General features: G+C 36.9%; 2 protein-coding genes across 5 annotated transcripts in view; both read right to left on the bottom strand.

Annotated features, from left to right (window-relative positions):
• TMEM168 (transmembrane protein 168) lies at positions 1 to 21144 on the bottom strand. 4 transcript variants are annotated; one of them, XM_021545249.4, is made up of 5 exons: positions 21006 to 21144; positions 17491 to 18756; positions 8761 to 8903; positions 6089 to 6363; positions 1 to 1884 (listed from the first exon to the last, which is right to left on the bottom strand). In XM_021545249.4, exons 2-5 carry the CDS (start codon positions 18682 to 18684, stop codon positions 1337 to 1339), a joined length of 2160 nt encoding a protein of 719 aa, XP_021400924.1. In that variant the 5' UTR covers positions 18685 to 18756; positions 21006 to 21144; the 3' UTR covers positions 1 to 1336. The 4 variants fall into 4 exon arrangements, with proteins under 4 accessions (XP_021400924.1, XP_021400926.1, XP_021400925.1 ...); XM_021545251.4 differs by having other exon boundaries at positions 20838 to 21010; XM_021545250.4 differs by lacking the exon at positions 21006 to 21144 and adding an exon at positions 20697 to 20767.
• Positions 21145 to 22510: 1366 nt separating this feature from the next.
• The window catches only part of SAMTOR (S-adenosylmethionine sensor upstream of mTORC1), a 30984-nt gene continuing 26438 nt past the window's right edge, over positions 22511 to 27056 (bottom strand). Inside the window, exon 5 of the mRNA XM_021545248.3 lies at positions 22511 to 25782. Coding sequence (XP_021400923.3) covers positions 25153 to 25782 — 630 coding nt within the window. The 3' untranslated portion in view covers positions 22511 to 25152. The remainder of the gene's footprint in view (positions 25783 to 27056) is intronic.

Here is a 27056-nt window from a genome sequence, read left to right as displayed (position 1 = left end):
TACTCTCTAACACTTTATTAAAATACTGATGGAAACAGAAAAAAGTAACCTGTATGTCTACTGAATTGCACACATATATGCAAACAAATCACCACAAATTGTACTGTGTTTAGCCACTTGCTTGTTTCACCTCTAATTTTCTGAACTTGAGAAAATGGCATAAAAAAAAGCTATGCAGCTTTTATGACTGAAGGAAAGGATTTCTAGAGTTCCATCCAGCTCTGGAAGGATTAAAACAGGACCCTGTGGCTGGGAGAAAAGACTTAAGGAATACTGAAGATTCCCTCTTCTCCTAAGGGAATAATCCATTCAAACAAACTTTGCTTGTGGTTTTAATAGATAATGAACTCACTGGTCCAGCTCTGTACTCAGAACTTCACAGATACAAGATCTTAGGTGCACCAAGGACTTCAGATAACATGGAAGCAACGCAACACTTGTATTCCTATTTTTTATCTAAGGATTATTTTCTTTGTTAAATTCCTTGTGTTTTGTTTTGCTTTGTTTTCTTCAGAGTAGCTTTTCAAAACAGAAACTACTAAGAGCCTGGAAAATTCAGAATCACATAACAGGTGACGGAAAAATGCTCACTGCACTTTTTATTACATATATAAATTAACTTCTGGGAATGTATGCTCAAAAATCACCAGTTAAGATATCTAATGCTGAAAGTAACACTGAATATTTTTCAAACTCACTTCAGAACACACCATCTGAGAAGTATCAGAGCATTAGAGGGTTGTCTGATTTCCTTGTTTTCCATGGCAAATTTCCACCGATGGCAGTAGAGAACTGAGGCAGGGCACAAGATGTAAAAGCAAATAAAACTAAAGCTTTTTGGTAGTTACTTACATACAGTAGCTATATATTCTGGGTTTTTTTGGCTCAGTGACCCCACCACATAATTTCAAGCGCATGTAAATTGACTGGAGTATTAGCTTGGCTCCTTTCCTGTATTTAAACTGTACAGTGAACATAAATGACAGATCAGCATAGTGTAACAGTCACAGGAGCTCTTGTCCACCAAACTGGTGTCTCTAAACAAAGGCTGCCTTAAATAAGACATATCAACATGGGACCTGTCTCCAAAATGCATGGTCATATTAAATAAGTCTCTTATGTATGTATAGGTTACAAAATTCAAAATATCATAGTTCTCACCTCTTCTGTTTAAGATTGCAGTTTCTTACTGTTGCATATACAGTAGCTGCTCCAAAAGCTGAATAAAGTGAGTAGAGCAGACTTTTTCAGAGAAAAATAGTCACAGAAAAAGTTTTAAGTATGGTAAGTGAGGAAGTTCACAAAGCTCTCACTTCATTTGCTCTTTGGTTGCTGATTAGGATTTGACAAGTTTGAAGCCCTGTCCTGTATCCAGCACTGTGGGAAGAAACCAGCTCATTTTCAATCTTTTTAAGCACCTAAAGCACGATTTACAGACCCAGAACAGATTGAGACCACAAAACCAGTTTGCCAAATGTACTAATGGATAGGTGATGTGTGGGAAGTACATCATCCAGTGTTTGGCAACATCACTTCCCGTTGGCAAATGCAAAGTGTAGTCGCTCCAGTGCTTTGACACGCCATACACCGCTTTCACCGTGCGGCCCTTTTCAGACCAGCTGATGCTGCTGTCAGGGTTACAGTTGTACTCAACCCATTGTCTGGTGAAGTCACCAAGCTGTGGAGGGTCTGCTTCCTCGATGTCTACAACTCTGGCCATTTCTGCTCCTTGCACAGCAACATACTGGTCATTTACTTTTCTTACTTCTTTAACCCAAGGCTGAGAGTTCTCACAGTCTAAAACAATGATCAGTCGAGAACAAAAGGTGCCGTTCTTTTCTCTCCACCACTCCAACAGTGTGTCAAGTCGTAAAGCATCACCCCCTGCCACAAGGACAAAAAGATTTAATATCAGGATGAAGAAACAGAAACTTCTGCAGAACTTTAACTGTTTTGACTGGTTCTAAGAATCCCTTACTTTAACTATTTGGACAGATATAACAGATGTTTTCAATTCATCCTTTCTGTCTGTAAATATTGCATATCTCCACAGAGGTATTAACAGACTTACTGTGGCAGATGAAGCCATTAACTTACCCTTGATTAGAAAGAAAACCTACCAACAATAACAAATAAAGGAATTCCTATACAGAGTGAAAGAAATTAGAGTCAATTGATGCAATCTGGAAAATACAGATTAACAGGGAAAAAATTTGAAATAAAATTTATTTTTTATTATTAAATTAAATTATTAAATATTTTAATTATTAAATCTTAATAATTTTAGGAACAGGAATAGAACTGTTTTTAAATATGTTTTTATAAATATTAAAAAAGGCTCCTCTAAGAGATGAACTTAGAAGAAAATACATTTTCAAACAGTGGGAATGAAGAGATTCTCTCTATAGAGACAGCTGTTTTCAGAGCTTCAAGCAAACTGGTATTGATTTACAACTCAATGAAACAAAAATCTCATTGGAATTTTTCCACAGTATTTTTTTCTTGTCAGGTCAAAAGACCCTTGCAACTAGTGTCCAACTTCTCATGTTCTGTCTCAGCTCCAACAGCACTTTGAAAGAGGGTATTGTAATTAAAACTGAAATGTTATCTATAGTAGGAAGTCCTTCTGCTTAAGTGTACTAGATGCTGCAGGATCTATGTAACTTGGAAAGGCAGAATACTTACTCAGGCACCTAATGACAACATCTTGCAAACAAGTGAATAACTCTCCATTGTCTCCCCAGTAATACTAAAGTAAAGAACTGGTATGCCTCAGCTCTGGCTAGTTGAAGCTATGATACAGGTTTATAACAAAAACAATTAAGTTTCAAAATGTCAACTTAAGAAAATGAGGAAGAAAGGTATTTAAAATAACACATTTTTAATTCCAGAGTGATTTTTCATTAAGCAATATAATTAAGCAGTGTTTTTAAATGTTAGCTGCATATTTTAGCACTTACAGTTGTATCTGTAAGCGGTAACAAAAAAGTGTTTAAAATTAATATCTCAGAATTAAAGCATTGTGCATGCTATTCTAGTCAAAGTAAAAGCAAAATTACAGAGCTGCACATTTCTCCAAGAAAATGAAAACCTGGAAAATTTAGTACCAAAGAAAATCTCTAGGATACAAACCTAAAGTAAGGACTTGTCTTGGTACATGATCCTCAAATTGCTGTAGTTATTTACAGCAGAGACTTACATAGAAGTAGTTTTCCTTCTCTAGGTACATCTTCTGTGTGAATTATCTTAAAATTTCTTTATTTGTTCACATTTTAAAGGCCTATAAATAAACTTTATTGAAGTGTAGCTATGTAGGAGTGCAGATGATTTCAAAACAGCATTGGATGGACTCACCCAAAGAAAACCATCTCATACTTCACACAGATACAAGCAAACACATGCTTGGCTTCCAAACCTGTGGACCTTAAGCACATGAACTTATCACCCAGCACAAGGTTTAGTCACCAAGCTGTGTAAGAAATGCAGGTGTCTGGCCACCTCCAGCTCTCTGGCAGGTTTAGCAGGATAACTAGTACGTCAACAGTTTGAGGGTCAGAGACAAAGCTTTATTAGCCCAGCTCATGCCTTTGTCTTCACTCAGACAACATGACCCAGGTCATTTGACTGCTCATACTTCATGCATGACTAGTTAACAGTTTCTTTTATACACCACTGTGCTATATCTCAGCTTCCAACAACAGAGAAACATCACTATTGAATTAATTAATTCAGTAAGCCTCTTTACTGAATATGTCATTACAAAGCAAAGACTACAACTGCTACTACTGTGATGTACCATGGCATAAGCCAGCAGTGGGAAACTACTTTTTTAATCAGATGAATGTTTTTTTTTTTCATTGTTGTCATCTCTTTTCATCCCCTTTACAGGTCAGAGGATAGTACACATTACTGGAACTGATAGCCAAGGTTCCAACTGCCACAAAATGCCAGCGTCCAATACAAGGGGCACAATTACAGCCTTTATACTGTCAGTTCATACTTTCAAGTTACATGCAGGAGCAGTGATATCTGGAAGGAGGATCACGTTACACTACACCATTTAACTAAAATTAATCACAAAGAAAGCATGCAAGACCTATAACAGTTGCCTGTTCTCCTTTATGTGACTATACACGTATCCATGTAGAAGCTGAAGGTATGTTTGGACAGAGAACTGAAAAGGAGCTTTGTAAGGAAGTTGAACTCCACCGCATTTACACACTGTATCTTTCAGCACTTAAAGTTTTAACAGTTACCTTGGCCTTTCTCCTAAAAGCTAGACATTAATTTAGGTTGCAGCTACCGGCACACTACAGAGAGACCTGAGCTCCACAGACACACTACAGGGTGGCTAGATGTAGTAAGCCAGGACTGGGGAGGAAGATGTCAAATTTTTGCAGCAACGTTTGGCTCTACACATGCAGGAAAGCTGACTTTGTCTATGCTGCTGGCTGGAGCACAGGTGGGAGGTGGAGTTTTGCTGATAGTCTGCTCCACACAAGGTGTAGACACACTCAGCAATTGCACAGGGTGGCAGCTGCTTTTATGGACAAACCAGCCTCTTCTCAGATAAGTAATTTGGCCACCCTACATACACTGTAGCTCACCACTTGCACTAAGGTCACAGTAAAAGCTGTGGCTTTTTAAAATCTCTGATACAGCTAAAGCCCTTGAGAGAAAATACACACTGCTCTTCAGCATGTCTAAAGGATGAAGGATGGAGCTGCACCAAAACCGGTATAGAGCCTCCAGATGGAAACTGACCTGTGCCTGAACATTTACCCATACATTGAAGGGCATGCCCTACTGAAGGGTACATGCACTTGGAGAGACACTGCTGACAAAGAGCCCGGAGCTCACAGGCAAAGTGCTATCCAAGAGAATTTATTCTATTCCAGGAAGAAAAAAGTTACAAATTTTCAATGTATTTTCTATGAGATTCCTGTTCTGAACACAGTGACCTCAGCTCCCTACTGCAGCAGAGCAGGGCTAAACCTTGCAATGATTTGACAACTTCATTAAGTTTACCAAACAAATGGGCCAAGAGAGGGAGAAATGATCAAGTTTGTGCAATATGAGAAGGCATTAAACTGGCCCTTTAAATAGAGGTTTACAATCTTGAGGCTACACTATGCCCACAATCATTCCCAAAGTCCATAATGTCAGCAAATCATACCTGTTTTTATGATACAAGGTTTGTTATATGTTTGAAGACCCGATTTTGTAGTGTGAATTGTGTATCTGCCTCCTGTTTCTATTACTGATTCTTTAAAAAAAAAAAAGCACATCTTAAAGACATAATTGCAGGTCTTCATGACAGTCTAACTGACACAGTGTCACAGAACACTGTAATTCCCTCCGTCATGTCCAAGGAATGAAAAAAGATTATGCTTGTTCATGACAGTGAACAACTATAACTCAAAATACAGGGAAAAATCTGTCTTTAGAGCAGGAGTGTGTAATTTCCACTTTTAATTCCATGCAGGCAAAAAAGCAATCTTTAAAGTTAACTTGTTGAATACAAAAGTCATGTGTGAGGAAAATCAGGGGAATATGAAACTGCATTTAAACTTGAAAGAATACATTTGGAGTCAACAAAATAAGACAATTTTGAGAATAAGTGGAAGACTAGTTAGCTGTAAAAGGATTTTTATCAAAGTCAGTAAATACTAAAATGACATAAAGTTCATGAAGTAACATACCTGACTATCATACAATGCAAGGAATGAGCTACCTCTTAACAATAACTTACCTGCATACCAAAGGGGCTTCTGCCTTTCTCCATTCTCTCCACCAGCAGAGGTAGTCAGATTGCAACCTGGCTTATTTTCTCAATTTCTTGTAGCCTCTGAATCTCTTAACAGTCATGCTTGGTAATACTACTACCTTTTCCTTTCTTCCCTCCCTGCTAGGAAGTTGTATAAAACTGTTTTCCAAAGACTGATGGTTATTTGTCATTCTGAACAATCTGGTAAGTACATTCTAAGTTTTGCAATATAGTATGATTTCCTACAGAATTAATGAATTTACTCGAAGAGGCTATCAGTAGCTAAAACAATCAACAAAAGAAAATCCCCAGATTACTTACCTGCCAGTGCCCATTCACCAGTGCCATGTGAGTGACCACTGTAATACAGAATGTAGGTATCATGTCTGGGTCCATCTGCAGTCCGAAGTTCAAGAAAAGACTTGATCTTGGAGTGAAGGGTATCAAAGGTCAGCCCACTTGTAGAGTAGTCACAACCATATGTCTCAATCATGTGATAAGCAAAAAATCTTTGGATGGCATTAAGCATGCCAGTAGACCTCAGATTTAACTCTTGGACATGGTCAGGTGGAAGAAGAGTTGGTTGGCCATCAGGACTAAAGAGAAGGAAAAACAGCTAATGATTATGGCTGATAATTATTTAATGCTTAGTGGACTTCTAGTAGCTGGTGATTTTTTTCCCCTGTGCATATTTTGTCTGCTATGAAGTAGCACTGTTCTAAATTCAAATTTACTTTACTCAAATTACTGTATTTGAGTGAGGGGCCACTATCTCCCTTCTGTCACACTTCAATTCCAAACATAGTCCTTATTCAGCCCTATGCTACTCCTGCAACTAAGAGACAGACAGAGAGAAGGAAGCTGTGACAGGAAGAAGGGAGGCTCCAATAATTTCATGAAGTCCCACTGAGGAGCACTGCCTTCACATAGGCACTTTTTCATTAACAGCTGGAAAGAAGCACAGAGAATATGAGTGCTAATCTGCACAAACCATAATGCAAACTAGTTTCCTATAACAGACGAAAGAGAAGTCCACATACACACTTTGCTCAGATACTCTGAAACATGGAACTCACACAAATACAGTAATTCTTTCTTGTTTGTGCTGTTCAGATGCTGTTCTTTCAGCATAAGAAATGTGTTTCAGATAACAGTATTCACAACTTAGAAAATCAAAGTTTTAAGAAAGTTACAAACTAGACCTGGAACAAACCATGTATGTGTATTTATGTCTACACAGACATGACTATGCATATATAAGAAAAATAAAAAGGAGTCCCTGGGTTCCAAAATGAATTTTATTTGTATTGTTATCTATATTTTATAAAAAATATAGATAAATATATAATAAATAAACCCAAATATATACAGTATCTAAACCACCAAATAAAAATACACTTTTTATTTTAGGTGTACACAGCTATTCATTAATCATAATAATAGGAAATTTGGTCTTGCAAGACACCCAGTTAGGGAAATGCTCTTCAGAATATATTTTCAGAAAGAGAAAAGCATTCATCACTCTTCAGCTGATGTAATAAGGGTAATGATGAAGAACATGACTGACAGCTGGGCCAAATTGGCCTAATTTGTGCTCAGTTACAGACATGGAGAGGTTTTGTGAGTGAAAATATGGAGACAAGTCTTACTCTACTAATACAAAACATGACATTATGTTTTTTTTTCCCTATATATGGATATAAGTATGTATTCTTCATGTATTTTGTTTACAAGTCAGTGTATAAAGCTATCTAGTCTCCTTACTGGTCTAGCCAACTAAATTTTTCACCTTTTCAGCTGTCTAGGGCTTTTATGAAAATTCATATTCCACTGGTATAGCTACATTGAATAGTTAATCATTAGTGTTGGTATCAGCAAGTGAAGACTGTGTCCATCACTGCAACAGTCAAGCTTTGTTATTAAGGAAGTTTAGTTCTGTCAGGTCCTAAACAGTTGCTCAAGAGTATCTCATTTGCTCAAAATTAGAGGGAACTGCCTGTGCCAAAATAATATAATACAAGGAAAGAATTAAATTGTTACCATAGAAACAAAATAAATTTATTTTTTTGTAATGTAAATTTTGAAAATCTGTTTTTCAAATCTGTAACAATAATTGAAAAGTATTTTTTAAGGGTGCACAGCTAAAAGACTGTAAATCAGAAGCTCAGAAAATTTGTTCTTTACAATATTTAAGATACAGTTATCTTAGATCAGCATACTATCTTTGGTTTCTTTGATGTTAAATCCTTCCTTAGCCACTAAATCCATTACACACACTGAAGCTGTGAAGTTTTCATATATTGGGCAGTTCTAATTTGAAGCCTCTCATTTCAACTTACTATTCTATTTCTCTTGTGACTTGAAGAGATGATTTATATAGCTCTTGTTTATCATTTACTAAAAAATGTGCACACACTGATTTTAATTTTATGGCAAAAGCACCATTTACAAGTTTAAAGCTTCTAAGAAAAACACACAAATGGGCAAATAATAATAGTACAATCCCCTTACAAATAATGCATTTCTCATATGGTAACATTTATGTTGGAACAAAAACCAGCTTCAAATTCTCAACACCAATACATGACATGTAGTCCATTTGCAAATCTAATTTTAATTAACTTTAACTGTAGACACTACATCATTTAACTGAATTCAAAATGATTTTGAACTGATCTGTTTGGTTTATTAAATCCCCTCATGTAAGATATCTGGTCTCAGTGAAATGCCCCAATCCTCCCTTGTGTGAGATAGGAACTGTGATACCTGCCTAAGCACAGCTGGTCTGTATTCATCAGCTTTCTAAAAGCAAATTACCTAGACAGAAATGTGGAGTTCCTCATTCCAGGGTGAGAAAAAGGAGAAATAGAAAATCTGCCTATAATTTCAATCTGTATTTAATTGTTGAAAAATCTAAGCAACAGCATTGTATTGTCTCCATGAACAAACAATACATTTACACACTGTGAAACTAAAATGGACAGGAACTATACCTGCAAAAGTTGGTGGGAATCACAACAGCATACCCGACACACGTTCCTCCCAAGCAGTTTCCCAGTTCATGGAAAAGCCCATGAGCCATGGACTCCAAAGGCAGAACAATCAGAAATGCACTCATGAAGATCCCATTGGTTGGCTAAAAAGAAAATTAAGAGATTTAAGCATTGTATGAAAATTCCTTTGTTTGATCCCACATAATTGGGTCCTGAAACATGCAAAGTATTACTGGTAACGTATATTTATTTTTCCATGCATTACATGGTGAATTACTGTAAAGACAAATGAAAAGTTTGAGGAGAAGGTGGCTGGTAAGCAAGGATCACTCTTCTGAAAACACTCTTTTGTAACACTCTTTTGAAAACACTCACAGCATAGAACTTAGCTGTAAAAATTGTGATCATATCTTAGTTTTACCAATTGAGGCAAAAAAATCAAATGCCACAAAACTAATTGTGTGCACAAAATAAGATGATCTGTAAGCATCTGCAGGGTTAGGACTTAATCAGTGAGGTACAGAACAGATATTATGTATATAGCATCAGATGACAGCACACTGTATTGCATCCACCCCTGGAGGTATTTAAAAAACCTGTACATGTGACACCCTGGGAGGTGGTTTAGTGGTGGACTTGACAATGCTGGGTTAATGGCTGGATGTAATAATCGTAGAGGTCTTTTCCAACCTTAACCATTCTATGATCTTTAAAAATATACATTTACCTTGTGGAATACTATGTATCACACAAGAGATGAATTCTGAGAAAATTTGTGGACATTACTTCAATTAAAAAGACAATTATTTGTCAGTAACACAAATACCAGATGAGTAAAGGAACATCCTCTATAGAACTTCATAGCATTCACAGAGCTAACCCCATATTAAGCTTTCCTGCTTCATAGGGAAAAAGCAGTTTTGGAAAATACTACACTCACTAGTACACAGCTGATTTCTGTAAAAAACAAAAAAGAAATGTCAACAGTTCCATCTCAGTCAATAGTACTAGCAAAATAAAAATGGATTTCTGCAATGCCAGATGTCTCTGAGAGGCAGAACAGATAAAGATTCATTTTAGTTATTTAAGCATGATGTGAATGGGTTTAATGAGGTATTAAATGCTTAGGAAAGATAAAAACAGTATTATAATACACAGTTAAAGAAGAACTTTAATGTCCATGGTACTTTTTTTTTTTTTTTTTGCTATAGGAAATAAAGGAAGGCTGCAAAGGAAGTAAATTCATAGCTAGAAATTTGTATTGAGAAGAATCATATTGTTTCTGACCCCATCTATGTTTTATTTGTTCTCTTGTACAAATCTACAATATTAATGTTGTTTATTTTTTTAAATCTTGATATTGCCTTACTGTGTAAGACTCAGTGACTTGATGGGCACTGGTAGTTCAACTCAACACAAAGGCAACACTATTAATAATTTGGAAAATATATTATACTGAAAAAAATGACACCTAAACCAACCCAGATCTTGTTGCCACATGGCACTAACTCAACTATATCCAGGTTTTAAACACAATTACTTATCCTGAAAGAAAGCTTTACTCATCTAGTGTGCTAAGAAAGAAGTTTGCTACCTGTCCTAGTTTTAAGAAGTGTCATATCCTACTTCTGATGGACTTATGAAATGGTAACAGCAAAACTTCTAATCCCAAATAAATACCAGAATCTGATATTAAACAATAACTAACTGACAGCATTATTGACTCACAGTATTAATTACCTGAAATCTCCGGAAAACAGGAAAGCTTAAAGCACTGTAACTAGTATGATACCACCTTAATTTGTTTTGTTGTTAATATGGAGAAAAGAAATCCTTTAACTAAAGAAATACAATTTCTGTTTCAAATATATCAGCAGCAAGTACTCCTTTTTGTTGCTCTGTTTCCCCAATGCATTCTGAAAATTACTCAGAGTGGCAGCAACAAAAACTTACAAGGCCCTGGTTAGACTTTTTTCCTGTAGAAACCTTATGAAGTATAAGACTTTGATAAAAAAGTGGAGTTTTCTAGCTACATTAATTTCAAGACTTAGAGACTTAGTTTTCCAACTATAGATTCCAGAAAGGTAATGTGTTTTAAGTTACAAAAAAAAAAAGGGGAAATATTTTTGTGACAAGTTCAGCTTTTACACCACATACAAATATATTTTCTTGGACTTTGCTAGAGCAAACTACTCCTATATTGCATTAGTGTTTTGATCACAGTGAACATATTACAAAATAAAAAATACATTTGCCTGTAAAAACTAGAGCAATAACATCCAAAATAATTATTAAACAATTATTAAATAATAACTATTAAATTATTATAAATGATATAATTAAATAATAACTATTAAATAATTAATAAAGTATTACATTACTTTATATGAATTTTACTGTAGTCTTATTACAACAATGCCATCTTGTTCTAAATACTCTCTGCACTTCCCCAATCCCCTAAACACATGCAACTAATTAAACCCACAGCATTCTGCCACAACACAAATTGAAATTATCATGAAGACTCACTGAGTTTAACTCCTAAAGAATATTTACATTTAATTATTGAAAATGCTCGTACTAATATAATGATACTGGCAAAGAAAATTCCCAAGTGCTTGTAAGGATCTCACACAGAAATGCTAAGGATCATCTTGGTGATCCATCTTGCTCTGTATCCTGCTTTGAGTTTGTACCAAATATTACAACAGGAATGGGAAATAAGCTCTATAGTGTTATGAATCAACCAAGCTCCATCTAAGGTTTCAGCTGTGTTGTCTTTTAGTGGCCATCTTATGCTATGGAATAGGAAAAAGTTGGATATTTTACATTTGTAGACATCCATCTAATGTAAAGATGCTGGCACTTGCTGTCAGCACTTTTTCAACAGTTTTGATTTAGAAGAAATATGTCACAAATGTAAAAATGCCAAATGCTGATTAGAACAAATCTATAGGAGGATAATAAAATATCATAATCCAGCACTGCAAAAAAGTGACTGGTAGCATTTTAAAATACCTAAAGAATAAGAACTTCAAATAGCAAAAAATATCTGATTTAGTTATTGCAGTAAAACTGAAGATAGGTTCCTCCCTCAAGATAAACAGCTAAAATTCCAGATGGAAACTGTCAGTGCTTTATTAAATCCCAAAGATTTGATGACTGGTCGTTAATGGAGCAGATGGCCATGGATGCACAGGCAGAGCCAGAAAGGGATTTTGTTATTTCACGTGTTCAACCCATTTTCATTGTTTTTGACTGTGCTAGCAATGCGAGCTTGCAGCACGTCCCTGAACTCCAAGTGCCCACTGACTGCAGACTGCTCAAAAAGCAAGCAGAAGACAGGGACCATCTAGGCAATCCTACTGAAAAAAACCATGAGAAATTATTTTATCTTGTAATCTTTGGTTGTTTTTTTTTTTTTTTGCCTTTGTCTCTCTTGTTCTAAATGAATTAACAATTAAGTCTCATTTCAAATGACACAGAAAAGGTAAAAGAAAAAAATCTACTTCTTACCTCTGATGACTGAAATGACAGACTATAAAAGAGTGGTGAGATTTCACTAGTAGTACTATCTTTCCACTTTCTCTTTTTTTGAGCACTGTTTTTTGTTAAGTGCAACAGTTAGAACACCAGAAGAATTTAGAGGTATTTTACAGCCAAGATGTCATTTTATACTCATGGATAGAACAACTTTCATCCCAAAGAATAACCACTGTTTGAAGTAGAGTAACTCTGGAACTGTATTTAATAATGGATGTGTGACTGAAGAAAAAACCCCAAAGTGCATAAAATGTTAGTTTAAACTGGAAGCCTATAGAAGAGCCCTTCTGTTTAAAACAGAAATGAAATACTATACGTATGTCAACTAAGATGGTCACAGGATCACTGAATGTTTGGGGTTGGAAGGAGACTCAGGAAATTGTCTGGTCCAACCCACTGCTCACATAGCAGGGTGCCTGGGATTATATCTAACAGACCAATAACTGAGAAAGCTTACAGAGATGTCTTTGTGCATTTCCAAGCAAAAATACAGTCCTGCTTTCTGTTATCCAAACTGCATATTTACCTGCTTTTATACACAGACACACAAAGATACACAAATCTCCCCTAACAAAAGGAGTATAATAGAAGAACACCCTCTATGACAGAGAAGGCTCAGGAGAAAAAGGGTAACATGCTAACTAATCTACAAATTTTCAATGAATAGCTTATTTCAAATGAGGACAAGATATGTATATTACAGGTAGAAAAAAGCTTAAAGAAAAATTTGTAAAGCTACAAATCAGCTACATCAAAGCTATATCAGATACCAGAGGAAACAGTCTCATAACAAGTTACTGAATAGACCGTCTATGAAGATCAATAAATAATCATTTACTTCTGACTACTAGAACAGCAGTAGGAAAATCTAGGAAAGATTTTGCACAAAACAGTTGTCATAATCACTGGTAGATAGATTTAATGTGCTGTGTTTCCCATCCCTGACTCCTGTTGTAGCCATGGGAAAGCCTGTGCTTTTATCTACACGCATCTGTTCCAGCAAAACCACAAGAAGTTATCAGTTTAAAAGCATGATAAAAACTCTGATGTTTTTAAATATAAAAATGTGAATCATGAAACGAATGAAATTTTGACAGCAAGCTAAACACATAATAGATCTTTAGACTAACAATGAATACTTTCTGTTGTCACCAGAAATCCCCTTCAGGACTGAGGAGCTCTTGAAGTGGTGGTGACAGCAAGGTGTGCTGCTGCTGTGGATTTCAGCAGGCAACCTGAGGTAGCTCCTGGGACAGGACTGGACAGGTAGAGAGCTAAGGAGGGCTGAGCACACACCGAAGAGAGGAAGACAGGCAGCAAAAGACACACGACAGAGGGTGAGTTTGAGAACAAATGCTAAGCAATGAGCAATGGGGACTTAGGATGCAGCTTAAGAGATGGTGGAACAGTAGGAAAAGAAGGAATAAAGTTATTAGAAAAGAAACTCAACAGAAAAGTATAATAACAGCAAAGCACAGGTATCAAAGGCAAATCAGCAAGAAGAGGAAAAACTGTCACTGATGAAAAGAAAGGGGGGAACTAAACATGACCAGACAGACAAATGAAAAAAGGCAGGAGTGGCATGGATATTTGAGAAAATATGGAAAGAGGCCAGAGGATGCAGCAGGGACTCTTGGGGGGAAGGTGGGGGGGTTGGGGAAAAGAAACAACAAAAAATGGCTCCAAACAAGCAAAGCCTAAGGAAGACTGGATTAAAAATAAAAGCCAGGGAGAAAAGTAGGGGTAAAGAGAAGGAGAAAGACTGGATATGATTTGCATTCAAGTTATTTAACCTGTGATGTTAATATAAGTATGGCTAAGTAAATATAGATGCTGCTATTTATACAGGCAACCCCACCAGAATAAAAACTACAAAATCATTAGCTCTCCCCCAAACAGTAAAGTACTCATACTTACAGTAAAGTTCTCATACATACAGTAAACTTATTTTGTCTCCTATAAATAATTCAAGTTAAATGGTACTGTCTATTTAAGTATGCGTACTCAAGCATGTAAGGAATACTATTATTTTACTAACCCATAAAATTCGCTAAAACCAAGAATAATGTACTGAATAATGTACTTCATTCCATTACTTTACCAGTTCTAACATAGTCAATTTTTCTCTTGGTAATACTAAATACAACCCTTCCAGGGATAATAATTCTCTTTGGCCGGTAATTCAGAAAACCTGTAGTTACCTTGGCATAGAGCACTTAACAAAATTTGTAAGTTTTTGAAAAAAAGAGTGCCTCAAATATTTCTTTTGAAGAAAGATCTTTGTCTGAAAATTACAAGCTCTTCATCTGTAAATTTTTCATCATTTTATTGGATTCTTGAAGAAGTAATATCTGAGTCATTTGCATGACTTCTGCTGGATCTTGTCCAATTCAAGGGCCTAATTACGACCAGGCACATGATTAATTGCTGAAATAAGCTGACACTAAAGACTCTATTGATCTGACTGAAATTACTCACACAAATGTAAATGCAGGTGCTGAACATTTCCTGCAGATTCTGCAAAGAAAGTGTCACTAAATTTTTACCAACAAGACAAGATATCTTTCCTCTGCAGGTATAATAAGGATTATTCTCAGAAACAGACCATGCCCCAGGTGAAACATGCCCCACTGAAGAAAGAGCTCTTACTCCATTTTTTAATGCACCCAGCTTTAACACATTACTTTTACAGTTCTCCCCAAGTGCATACGCAAGTACCATGAACAGAGACTTCAAACCCTTGTCTTATTACAAAGGCTATGTTCCCCTTAAAGAAAGGTCCCTGACTGACAGGACTTTTAGCCTCAACATCTCTGCATCAGTAAGAAAACCACTGTCCCTGCTACAGCAAGTTAATTCATCTCACTTTAAAACCCTTTCCACAAAAGGAGATTTGGTATTTTTCTGGCAATTTTAATAAAACAGGATACTTCTAGATAGCAATTAACAGACAACTGGTGCTTTAGGTCTTGACTTTTCATACACATGAGATTCATATGAAGCACAGATATTACAGTTATTAGAAATGTTAACAGGATATATATAGTGTGCCCACAAAACATTTCCTATGAAGGGAACACCCCCCCCCCCGCCTTTCCACCACTCGATTTATGGCTACAACTGGGATTTTTTATAAACTATTGCTAATTATTTATAGCTGAGTGCTGGGAAGCACCTTTCCAAGGCTCAGATTTTTAGCAATTCTATTCATAGGAGGTCAAATGGCAGACCACAAAGTGATTTCAAGCCACCTCTCTTATCAAATGCACTATCATTAAACAAGCTTTCAGTAGTAAAGAAAGGTATAAACAAAAGAAAGGTATAAACAAAAAATCTCCCAAATAACATTCAACAGATTTGAAGTATAATTCACACATACTGAAATAACTACAGAAATCCCAAACTAATGTTGTAAAGACTGAAAAGCCTTAAATCTTGTATTTGCAAAAAATATTCTAAATAAGCTTTAGAAGAGCAAACACATTTTCAGGAACTGGAGACCAAGGAATACTTGGCATTCCTAAGAAACTCTAAGGAAAAGTATGTTAAAAATGTAAATATAAAAAAAATTTCCTTAATATAAGAATATATGAATGGCTGCATTAATCTGCACCAAAGGCCCATCCAAAAAATGTCTGGTCTCCAAAGAGGCCAAATAGATGCCTAGGAAAGATGTAAGGACAGAAAAAACTTTAACCACTAGAACTCAAGAATTTCCTGAGCTACACGTGTTTTTCAGATAGTACACAGACCCCAGTGAATTTTGTCCAGCTTCCTCCTGTGCCTCTTCAATCATGGGGCACCACACATGGTGCACAGCCCTAAAGCTCTTCAATCATGGGGCACCACACATGATACAAAGTCCCAAAGCTCAGCACCACATGAGGAATTATTCCTACCTACCTGGCTCCAACCTGCTTCTTGCCAACTTGATTCCCTTCAACTTTTGCATAGAACAGATTGTTTATGATCAGGATTGTTTATTATCTCTACTTTTTTAGTTCTGTTTCCTTCTGTCCTTTCTTCAAGTCCAAACACAACTGAGTGCTGATAATCTTCCAAAAAAAAAAAAAAAACAAAACTATCCAGTGTTGCTTAGAGGCTAGTCTGTTAACCTCTCATGCTCTTCATGCAAAAAAAAAAACGAAACAAAACCCCAAACTAAACCAAACCAAGCCCAACATAGTTACAAAGTAACTGTTAATCTTCCACTAATTTCTTTAATACCATTCATCCACAAAGTTATTTAATCTGAGAAAATCTGCAGGATTAGAATTTCCACAGGAGTGGGCAGGAAATTATTCTGGAAACAGTACAAAGATGTTTCTGTATATATGAGATTCTGTAAAAGGATATTTTCTATACATTAATATGTGTTTGTAGTTTATCAAAGAGGTGAATGGACACAAAATTAATTGTTATTGTGTTTTATATCAACTTGAAAGAGAAAAGAGACTCTGAATGCTGCAAATATGACAACGCACCATGTGTCTTAACTTGGGCACTGAACAAACACCTTGAAAGAAATGTATGCTTTCTGCTATAGAAAAGACAACATCCTTAACTCATAAATGGAAAGAAAAGTTAAAGGACACTGTGTGATTTTAACGAATGATCTTTCAGATATCATATCCTGGGGTGCATAACCAGATTTGAAAGTGAGACACTTAAAGCTCATGTTAAAACAATGATTTATCAGTTTATCAGCTGATCTCTGATTCCATGTAAATCAATTAAAAGCAAAGCTAAATTACTGAAAATTACATTATTTAATACATTTCAATCTAATTAAAATAGTCCACAACAAAAGCCCTAGATTTAGTGAGCATTACTAGGGTTTAACACAGTAATTTATTTTGAAAACAAATTTTATGGCACAATGAATTCAAAAGCAAAACAATTTCCCACGTAGGTAAATGTAAAATACTTTGCTCATCTCTTTTGCCCTAGAAGCACTTACCTGTTCCCATGCTGCCAACATAAGGAAGCTGGTAAATTGCACTTGCTTTAACAGGTCACAGACCAGGCAGCTCAGTGTTAAGGGCAAAGCCCGTGACAATGAAACCACGCATTATAACTTTGAATTGCTAACCCACAGCACACCAGGAAATTTTTGGAATTTTATGGACCCAGCAATTCTCAGGATTATTGTCAAGAGGAGATCAAGATAAAGAGATTATTATTTACCTGCCAAGAGACTGCTCCCAAAACAGCAGTCGCAACAAGGCTGAAAAATACCAGCTGTTCTGAGATCAAACAGAAGTGACGCATTCCTTTGGATGCCATGACTCTGTCCAGGCTGTTGTTTTCTGCTCGGTGAGTATAGTACACTTTGTGGCAGTCATTTAGCTTTGTGTGAAATCCCCAAAGAGTTATAAAAAAAATCACATGACAGATCATCCAGAAAATTCCAAAAATAGAAAAACCAGGAATCACAAAATACCAGAGGTCCAAATCACGTAGTTTAAAGGCTGCAAGAATGAAAAAGATTAGTTCAATGACTCCAACTGAGATGACAGAAAGCCGCCTGCAAATTTTACCACGGTACAGGTAGGGCTTCCATCGCTCTGTAACTGAAAGTCCACTGAAGTAAACGTCGAGAAGGGGATCTGAAATGAGGCAGCTGAAGAAACAGGCCAAGGCAAAAGGGTTTGTGGGGATCTGCAGCGATGGAAAAAAGAGCAGGGATGTAATGGCTCCAAAAATTGCCAAATTTGGGATTGCCAAAAAAGACTTCATCCGTAAGTCAATAATCAGCATGGCCAAAGCCAAGACCAACAGAATAATACTCACAGATTTTTCTACCAGCATAGTTGTGCTGGCAATTGCAAATCCAACTAGCTCCAAAAATTCAACTGTTGTCAGCAGAGTTGGTCGATGATGGACACAACCACAAATCCTCTCAACTAAAGCACATAATATCCTTAAAACAATGGCAGAGAGAAGCAAATATTTTGTAGCTTCTTCTTTCACATCCATTTTGAAGGCAGAATTATTGAGAAAACAGAGAAGGCCAAGCAAAAAGCCAAACCAAAGATTGGAGAGACTCAAACTTGCTGTTTCCATTGAGAAATAGTAGTACAGTATGCTGGCAATTCCAAGAACAAAGAGCCCCAGAATAAATATTACCAAAATAAGTGCATCTGCAGTTTTTTCCCACCTGACATAAAGGCCCATGCAAATGGCAACCAGTAGGTTGATTCGAGCAAGATAGCCAAGGTATCTGACTGAAGAGTGCATGTTCACTTCTCTGTTTGCCTCTTCTAGCCTTGTCATTGCTGCATAGAGACAGTGACTAACACAGTACCGCAGTGACCTACACATGTAAACTGCAGTTAGGGGCTTCACCCACTTGACTGACAGTGAATATTCAGGTTTCATCCAACGAACACGATGCAATTGCTGCCTTCTGTAATATCATTTCAGTGACACTGGTCCAGAATCCTTGAAGTCCTGGAAGAGAATTAAGAGAAGTTTTAGTGGCAAAAAATTCCTTATAAACATATAGAGCATAAATATGACCCATCCCATCTCACAAAAGAAGTTTAATAACTAGAGTAAAAAAGCATATTAAAAAGCCCAATTAATTGTGAAAACCAATACAGAATGGGTTCTGCATAAACCTTATTTTGTAACCTGAATGAGAGGAACACAATCCTAGCCTTGGCAGTTCTACACAAAACTCATTGATTAGGCATCTGTATTAGATATTTATGGATATCCAAACCCCTTCTATGACAGCCACTTACTTCTAGAACATTGTATAATTACTTTAAAACACTATTTTATTTCACCATTACATTTGGTAAGTTCTCAATTTCTATTAAATCTTCTCAGCATGCTTTGCAAGACTGCTTTTAGCAGTCAGATAAGTATATGTTTTACAAAAAGATCTTCCCACTCAGTTAATGAGCTTAACCCACAGTAAAAAAGATATTATTATCTCCATTTCATAAAATGTGACTGGACACACAGATATAACAACTGATTTGTCATGATTTTCAGAGAGGTCTCCTAATGTAAAATCAAAGCCTTCATTTGCACCCCTTCAAGACAGTTTCCCCTCTCCTCCAGAAACAAGAAAACAAACAAGCTGATCAGGATAAATATTACGTTTAGAACACAAGCACCTCCGACTCAGATCCATTTAACTGATGTGATTTTCTTTTTAGTATAGTTACAAACATCCAGTAGTATTTTTAAGGAGCATTTTGTAATGTTATGGGCAGAGTTTCCAACAAACAGAAAGACTTATACACAGCCTCTATAATTTTTGAAGTAATTAACTAATTGCCCATCTTACAGAGACTTCTGAAGAGTGACTGGCATGATAGAGAAAAGCTGGGGTGAGTGAACAAATGGGGAAACATGTCTGTTCTTACTGAAAGACACAAAATCTGCTTCGGTACAATTAGTGAAAAAGGATTTGCAAAATGACAGCTCAGTCTGTGAATGCAAATCTCTTCTTCCTGACCCCACCTGCTAGCCAATGAGCAAAAATGTGTACTCCTAAACCACACTAGTAAATATTAGCATTTTTAAACCAAAATACATGGTCAACTTTTTGTGAAGAGGAAAAGATGCATTTTATTGATTAATGTAGCCCATCACACAGCTATTACCAAATAAAAAGACAATAGCAATTCAATTTTAAAGAGAAATATCAATAACTGATTTGTTCTCTAAAACATAGCTATTTGCTAGTATTTTATGTCAGTACTTTGTTACCCAAGGACTGTTCAAACTCCTGGGGGGTGGGCAGCGCTCCTGTGTTTGTTTTAAACGAATGGCCTTAAGGTTTTCAGGTTGGACACGACTTACAGATCTCAGCAAATCACTTTTAGATTGCAAAAAGAACGTGGACACCCACTTTTAAGTATTTGTCAACTTCTGCAAATATAATTTCAAGGAAAACATGGAGCCTCATTAACATTTAGAGACCAAACTATTTAATAGCTTTCCTCTATGTAAAGAAACACTGCTCTCAATGTAGTTTTAACCCTAACCCTCTAAGAAAGTTGAGAACACAACCAAACCCCAAAGCTGGTTCAGTAGTTAAGGCCAGGCGAGATCTGTCTAAAATAGTGAATCCACTTCCCTTCACCTTTATTCTTGCAGTTTAGCACTTTTTTTTTCTTTTTAAAGCAATTCTGTAGGAGTTTTTTTTAAAACAAGAAGTCTTTAGCTAACACATTAACCAACCAGACGTAACCCCCCGGTGAAGGGCGCGCTCCCGGCTGCAGCTGCGGGCCGGCCCGGCCAGGGAAGGTCAGCGCCGGCACGGTGCGAGGGGTCCCTGGGCAGCCTCCCGCGCCGCCATCTGTGCCGGCAGCCCCGCGCCCGCCCGCCCGGCTCGGCCCGGCTCGGCTCGGCTCGGCCCGGCCCGCTCTCACCTCCCGGCCGCCGCAGCCTTCCCGCCCCCCGCGCCGCCCGCCGCCATCTCCGGCCCGCCGCTTCCCGCTACGGGCCGCGCCGAGGCTCAAACGCCGCCGCCACGGCGCGGCCCGATAGAATCGTGAAAAAGCCCAACCAACCAAGCAAGCGCCCGAACCAAGCCCATAAACACTGGTGCTGAGGCATGGAAGCCGGAAAACTGTGTTTAAATCGGGACTGCAAGGCAGACCGAGCCCTCCCCCTCCTGCGATCCGTGCGCTCCCTCGGCCTCGGAGTGCGTTTCTCCGCACGCGTGGTTGGAAACGCACACTTTGAACTGGCTCTCGCAGGCAGGTGAGCAGATAGCGCGGAGGTTCTGGATCATGGTAACCCCGGTAACCCCACGCCCCGGCCCAGAGAGACAAAACGAGGAGTTTGGATGGCAGTGCTGCGCAGGCATTCTGAACTGCAGGTGGGCTGGGCTGCTGCGGAGACAAAGCCTTAGTTCCTGTAATCCTCCATCGTAACCAGCACCTTCTGCCCCTAGCCAAGAAGCACTAGGGCAGCCTGAACATCTAAGCTTGCCCCCTCTCTCGTTCCTGACTCAATTATTCAGACTCAAAAGAACCTCAGACATCCTCTAAATTATTACACTTCTCCAAATATCAAATAAAACTGGCCCAAAGGCCTAAAATCACACGGGTTAAAAACAACAAACAAAACTAAATGAACCCCCCAAAGGAACAAACAAAAGCCCAAGAAATAAAAAGAACCCACAAGCAAAGAGGTTTTCCTTTAAAAAGCACTGCAGTAGAACACTCAGTTGCCTAGTGAGGGTCACATGCTTCAGATGCTTTACCAGCATTATGACAACACTTAATTGGTACTCTATTGATCCAACCATGATCTTGTTATACTCCTCAAACAACTATGGAAACTTCTGCTTGAATGTTTTACTTGGAGGGGAAAATAACCCACCTAAGTTTCTGTGCAAGTTCATGAAATGGACCCTTTCTAAAAAGACACCTTGCTTTTCTACAGGTTGAAAACAATTGAGGGAAACAGAAAGAGGAGGGAAAATGAGCAGAAAATCTGCTGCTGATGCATGGAGAGATGATTAAAAAGCCTTAGAATGAATGATCACGCTTGTGAAGCCAGTCAGGCAGTCTTCCTGAAACAGAATGAGGCAGAAAGGCTGTGCAGGAAGCAACACTGAGCACAGCTGTGAAATGCTATTTAGTCATCCCCACTCTCACTTAAGGGATCAGAATGTACCAGGTGCTATGTGCTATGAGTGCTAGGGACACACTTCAGTTCTGCTGAAACCCAGTCTTCCTAGAACTTGTATCTGAGCAGGAGCCTTGAATTCTCAGTTCTTTGGATTTATTTTCCCACTGCCATCCTTTTCTCAACACCTCCAGTATTCAGAATCATGATGTAGAAATATACGATAATGATATCAAAGGGGCAACATACAATGGGTGCTGTAAAAGTATTTCAGCAAGATAGAAATTAATAACATGTAGAGATAGATGAGAGGAAGAGCTTTAGAAAATGGTCACATCTAAGTGGGCAGGCAAAGCAACATGGTAACAGAATCGACTGGAGGAACTTAAAAAACCATTCCGAAAAGCAAAGACCATAGCTGAGCTGTAGAACTGAAACTGAAGTACCAAATTTAACATCATTATGGGTTATAAATTAAACACAAGACAACTATCGCCTTGAAAATAAAGAAAATAGCTTTGCATTGATTTCACTGGATTTCAGCATAAACAGATTGCACAGAAAGAAAAAAAGACAATAGCTCTATCCCAAAGAATTTTAGAAAATGTTTTCAGTTTTCCAGATTTTTTTTAATAAATGTGCTTTTTTCACAAAAGTAGTGACATAAAAGACAACAGAGATGCCAACACATATTTTCTTCCTTTTCTTCTCCAGCACCTTGCGCAGTCATAATTTTCAAATATTTCATAACCTAGAAGTAATATTCTTGCACCAAAGCCAAATATACAACTACTCCTGATATCACCACTTTATTTTTAAGGGAGATGTAAGTATTTAGGTAAATCACACTTTCCTCCTCCACCACAATCTACTGTCCCTTGTGAAAAAAAAAATACAAACCAAACCAAAAAGAAAAAAAAAAAAAACCCAGAAAACCAATAAAACCACTTTGGGCATTTAGAATGATCAGCAAGAAAACCAAGCTGTTACAAATCTCAGGTCCCTAAACCACAGTGTTGTCACCAACCTCCCAAAAAGGATTAAATTTTAAAGCTTAGTATTTAAGCTATTTTGGGGGAAAAATCTTGATACGATTTGCATTTCCTTGTGTATGAATCACAAGCCAATTTACAGTAATCAATGCCAACACGTTTGATGGTGTACTAGTTTCTAAGTCGAGTATCAGTTAAAATATTAGGTATACTTTGAAGAATGCACATATTAACCTCCCATAAACAGCTGAATTTACAGAAGCAATATTTTAACATGAGCATTGCTGGAATCAGTGGTTAATTGGAAAGAAAGGCTTTCAATGGCAAATATTTTAATAAAAATGTGACTTAAAGCCGATTTTGATGCCACTGTGTATTTCATTAGATAAGTATGCTCTGTTACAAATATTAGCAAGAGAACCATGACTCTTGTATTTCTAAACTTAATTATTTTTTTCTTTTTGCACATCAGACTATAATGATTTGGTTTGTATAACTCTATCATTCAGATTGAATAACAATTTTGAATTAGGTATTTGGGAATGCTTTAAAGTTAAGAAGAGACACAAAAAGGTTATATTAAAGAATGCAGCACCACAGTCCAGACCACATCTGAGTGCAAACTGGACCAATGTGATTACTCTGTGTAAGAAATACCATAAAAGAAAAACAGGTAGGACAAACTGTGACACATTCAGTGCAAAACTTCAATGGAAGGAGTAAGTTTCATTTTTGTAGCAAGCACTGTAAAGTCCATACTACAATTTATCTATCAACTTTTATATTATGAATACAACGTGGCAGTTTAATGTAAGATATTTAATCTTGTAAGATGACATGATAGTAACCTGTGAAACTGTATTAGTATTTTTTTACCAATTTTCAGAAGTCAGAAATAAATCATGATCTGGCATCTAGTTCTAATAATTTACTACTAGGCACTTACATATAGATTTAAGAGCCTGATATCCAAATCTGAAAATTCTGGCCATTAGTTTTAAATGGAGGAAAATCTAAGCTAAACTAATAATGAATCCTCTTTTTAAACCACTGAACAGAATTGATTTTCCCTGCAAAAACTCACGGATTCATTACACAAGTTAAAAACTTAATAGATGTAAAAATATATATTTGGTCTCTTCACAGTGCAGACCAGTTTTCAGTCAGCTATGGAGTTTTTATTTAACTAAACAGAAGTCAGTTGGGTCCTAATAAGCAAACAAAAAGCATGTGTTAACTTCACTTGTGTGGTCTGAATTACATGGCTTTATGCAAATATGTGTATCCTTGAAAAGCTTGTACAGTTATGGTCCTTACTAAATCAGTTTGTAGTCACTGGCTAACTTGGAAGGTCTACAAATAAGGACAATTCATGAAAAAGTTGTTTCTTTTTAAAATGCATAAATAATTTACTTTAAAACATGACAAAACCCACCCTGTCCCCCAAAAAACACAGTTGGAAAAGAACAGAGAACACCATAGTTGGGGAAATACTGATATACATTAGCGCCTGTATGCTCATAAAACTGCAAAACATATTCCTGCTTTGAAGTGAAACATAATTGTCTAGACGTACCATACTCCTCTGGGGGAAAAGCATCTCCAGAAATTGCTATTTATGCAATGAAATTACACAGTATGTAGAACTATGGATGAATATATTCCAGTGTTTTGGTGTCACGTCACAAGGGCTGCAATAAACATAAAATCAAATGTGCAAGCATTATTGTTTCTCCAGCCCAGGCTTAACCAGAGTGAAACAAATTTTGGAAGAAAAAAAGTCTTGTTCCATAATTAAGAAAGGACATTTCTAACCAAGTGTCTTAACTTATCTGCACATTTAATTAAAGTGCAAATTATTTCCTCCTACATATACTTCTCAGAAGCCCACCAACTCCAGTGCCTTAAGCTCAACCACATTGAGTTAAAATACTGAAACAACATTTAACAAATTAAATAGAATTCACACTTCACAGCACTAAAGAAAAGAATGGTACCTTTCTGGAAAAAAAAGTGATACAAATCTAAAGAAAGTAACAGCAATTTATGCTATGACATGAGTCATTTGCATAAAACTTGTATTTTTTTCACTTTCATACAAGAATAAATTTTAAAATTCAAAAGTAGAAAAAAATAGCAAACTCTGTAAACCTTTGCATTTTCTTTATGCAAACCATTTTTCTGTGTTGAGCCCATGTTAGTATAGCAAAATTAGTTAAGCAAGAAGTTTGACTGAAAGGGCATTTCAACAACTACATTAACTTAGAAGCAATATAGGATCTTCTAGCTCATAGAAAGGAATAGAACTAGACTGGCTTTCTCCAGAGTCTGAGTCATAGGGAGCATCAGGAAGCTCCATAAAACCGTAAGCTAGCTGTTCATCCTCTGTGTCTGACCGAACATAGCAGGCAGTGCTGGAATACTCCTCATCCTCTATACTGTTGAAATCCTGTGGGATATACAACATCCCTGGGTAGTTCCTGCTAACTAAGTCACTTGTTGTTTGCAGGGAAGTTTTCCTAAATGCCATCAGATGCATGTGAGAAAACTTGGAATACTTGAAGCGTTTAAAGCCCAAGGACTCTATGGCAATTTTCCAGCTCTTCATCATCATAGCCCGGCGATTCTGATGAGATGAATCAGGAGTTATTACAAGCAATAAGCCATTTAATACGAGAAGTTCATGTGCCTTCTTGCAGCATATCCATCGCTGATAGGGAGATGGAAAGTAAGAAAGAAGGAGTGAGAAAACTACAACATGGAACAGCTCTCCAGGTAGAGAATCAATAGGATTTTTCAGTTGCTTAAGAAAGGCATCTATAGCATCTTGTGCCAGTTGAAGAGGTTGCTGAATTTGAAGATTTAGGAAGTCACATTTGTATACGCTCTGGTGGAGTGACAAAAACAAAAACAAACATCAAGATTAGTTTAAGGAGCAAATACAACCGAAATCCACAGAAAAATAAATTATTCCCTTAAAATTGATTGTTCAGCGTGATGTGTTAACTTTACCTAAGAGTAAACTTTGCTGACTTTACTCCAAGAGTTAAAGAAGTTAATGGCCAAACATATACAGTTGAAAAAACAATTTAGACTGCAAGCATTTCTGAGTAAAGGAGAAATAAATTAGTAATGCAGAAATAATGTTAAAGACAATTTCAGGACTAAGGTATGTTTCAAGTGTAATCTGTAATCAGCTTTAGGACAAAAATGCTGCTAAACTGGAATCTGCTACTGAACTTTTGATATACAAGTCTTGAACTAATGTTAAGTCTTCAGAGACACTAAAACAATAGTTATATCTCAGTGCATCCACTGACATTTAAGAACACAAACCTACTTACGTGAATAATTTGCACAGATATTTCACAGAATATTCTGAATTGGAAGGGACCCTCAAGTATTGAGATATATATTCTAATTTTTAACTCCAGTACCCTTCCAGCCTCTTTTTTTCTTTGTCCCAGGCTGTATTTACTCCAAGAGAGGAGCATCTGCTGCACACTGCAGTCTCAGCTTTCATCTCCTAGCTTCTAATAATGCATGTTTCCCTCAGTGTACTTTACCCCAGGACATCAGGAACTGAGTGCATGCTGCTTAACTGAAGAAAATACTAATCTTTTCTTAATAAAGAGTTTCCCTCTCTCTCAAAACCCAAAGCCCATCGATGGAAATATATTTCCATATTCTACAGTTTGCATTCTCTGTATGTGAAACAGAGATTCCAACTATTTTGCAGACATTTTTCCTTGAATTACATAACTAACATTTCAGTTCCTTTCCTTGTATTTCCACAATTACATCCTTCTTATTCCTCCAAATAAATTGAAGTATTACTCAACTACTTAGTCTATATCCAAAGCATTTCTATATGAAGGTCGATAATATTTTTTTATTAAAGAAAAAACTATTTAACTCTCTCATCAACATTATTTAAGAAATGGGCTTTGTAAGAAGCCTATGTGCTTCAATTTGTTTTCAAAGGTACTTTAGGATTTTACCTAAGAAATCTGCTAAATCACAAATTTTTACCTGTTTATTTGATTTTCAGCTTTTACACAACTTATCAAAATAAATTTTTCAAGTCAGGAGATGACATTGACCACCATAATAAACCTGTGGTTATTATTCCAAAAACCTTAAATCAGCCCAGGCAACTTC

The sequence above is a fragment of the Lonchura striata genome, chromosome 1A, assembly GCF_050655825.1.
Source record: "Lonchura striata isolate lonStrDom1 chromosome 1A, ASM5065582v1, whole genome shotgun sequence".
Classification (NCBI taxonomy): Eukaryota; Metazoa; Chordata; class Aves; order Passeriformes; family Estrildidae; genus Lonchura; species Lonchura striata.
The sequence above is the reverse complement of the archived record's forward strand: the minus strand, read 5'-3'. Positions and strand labels throughout refer to the sequence as shown.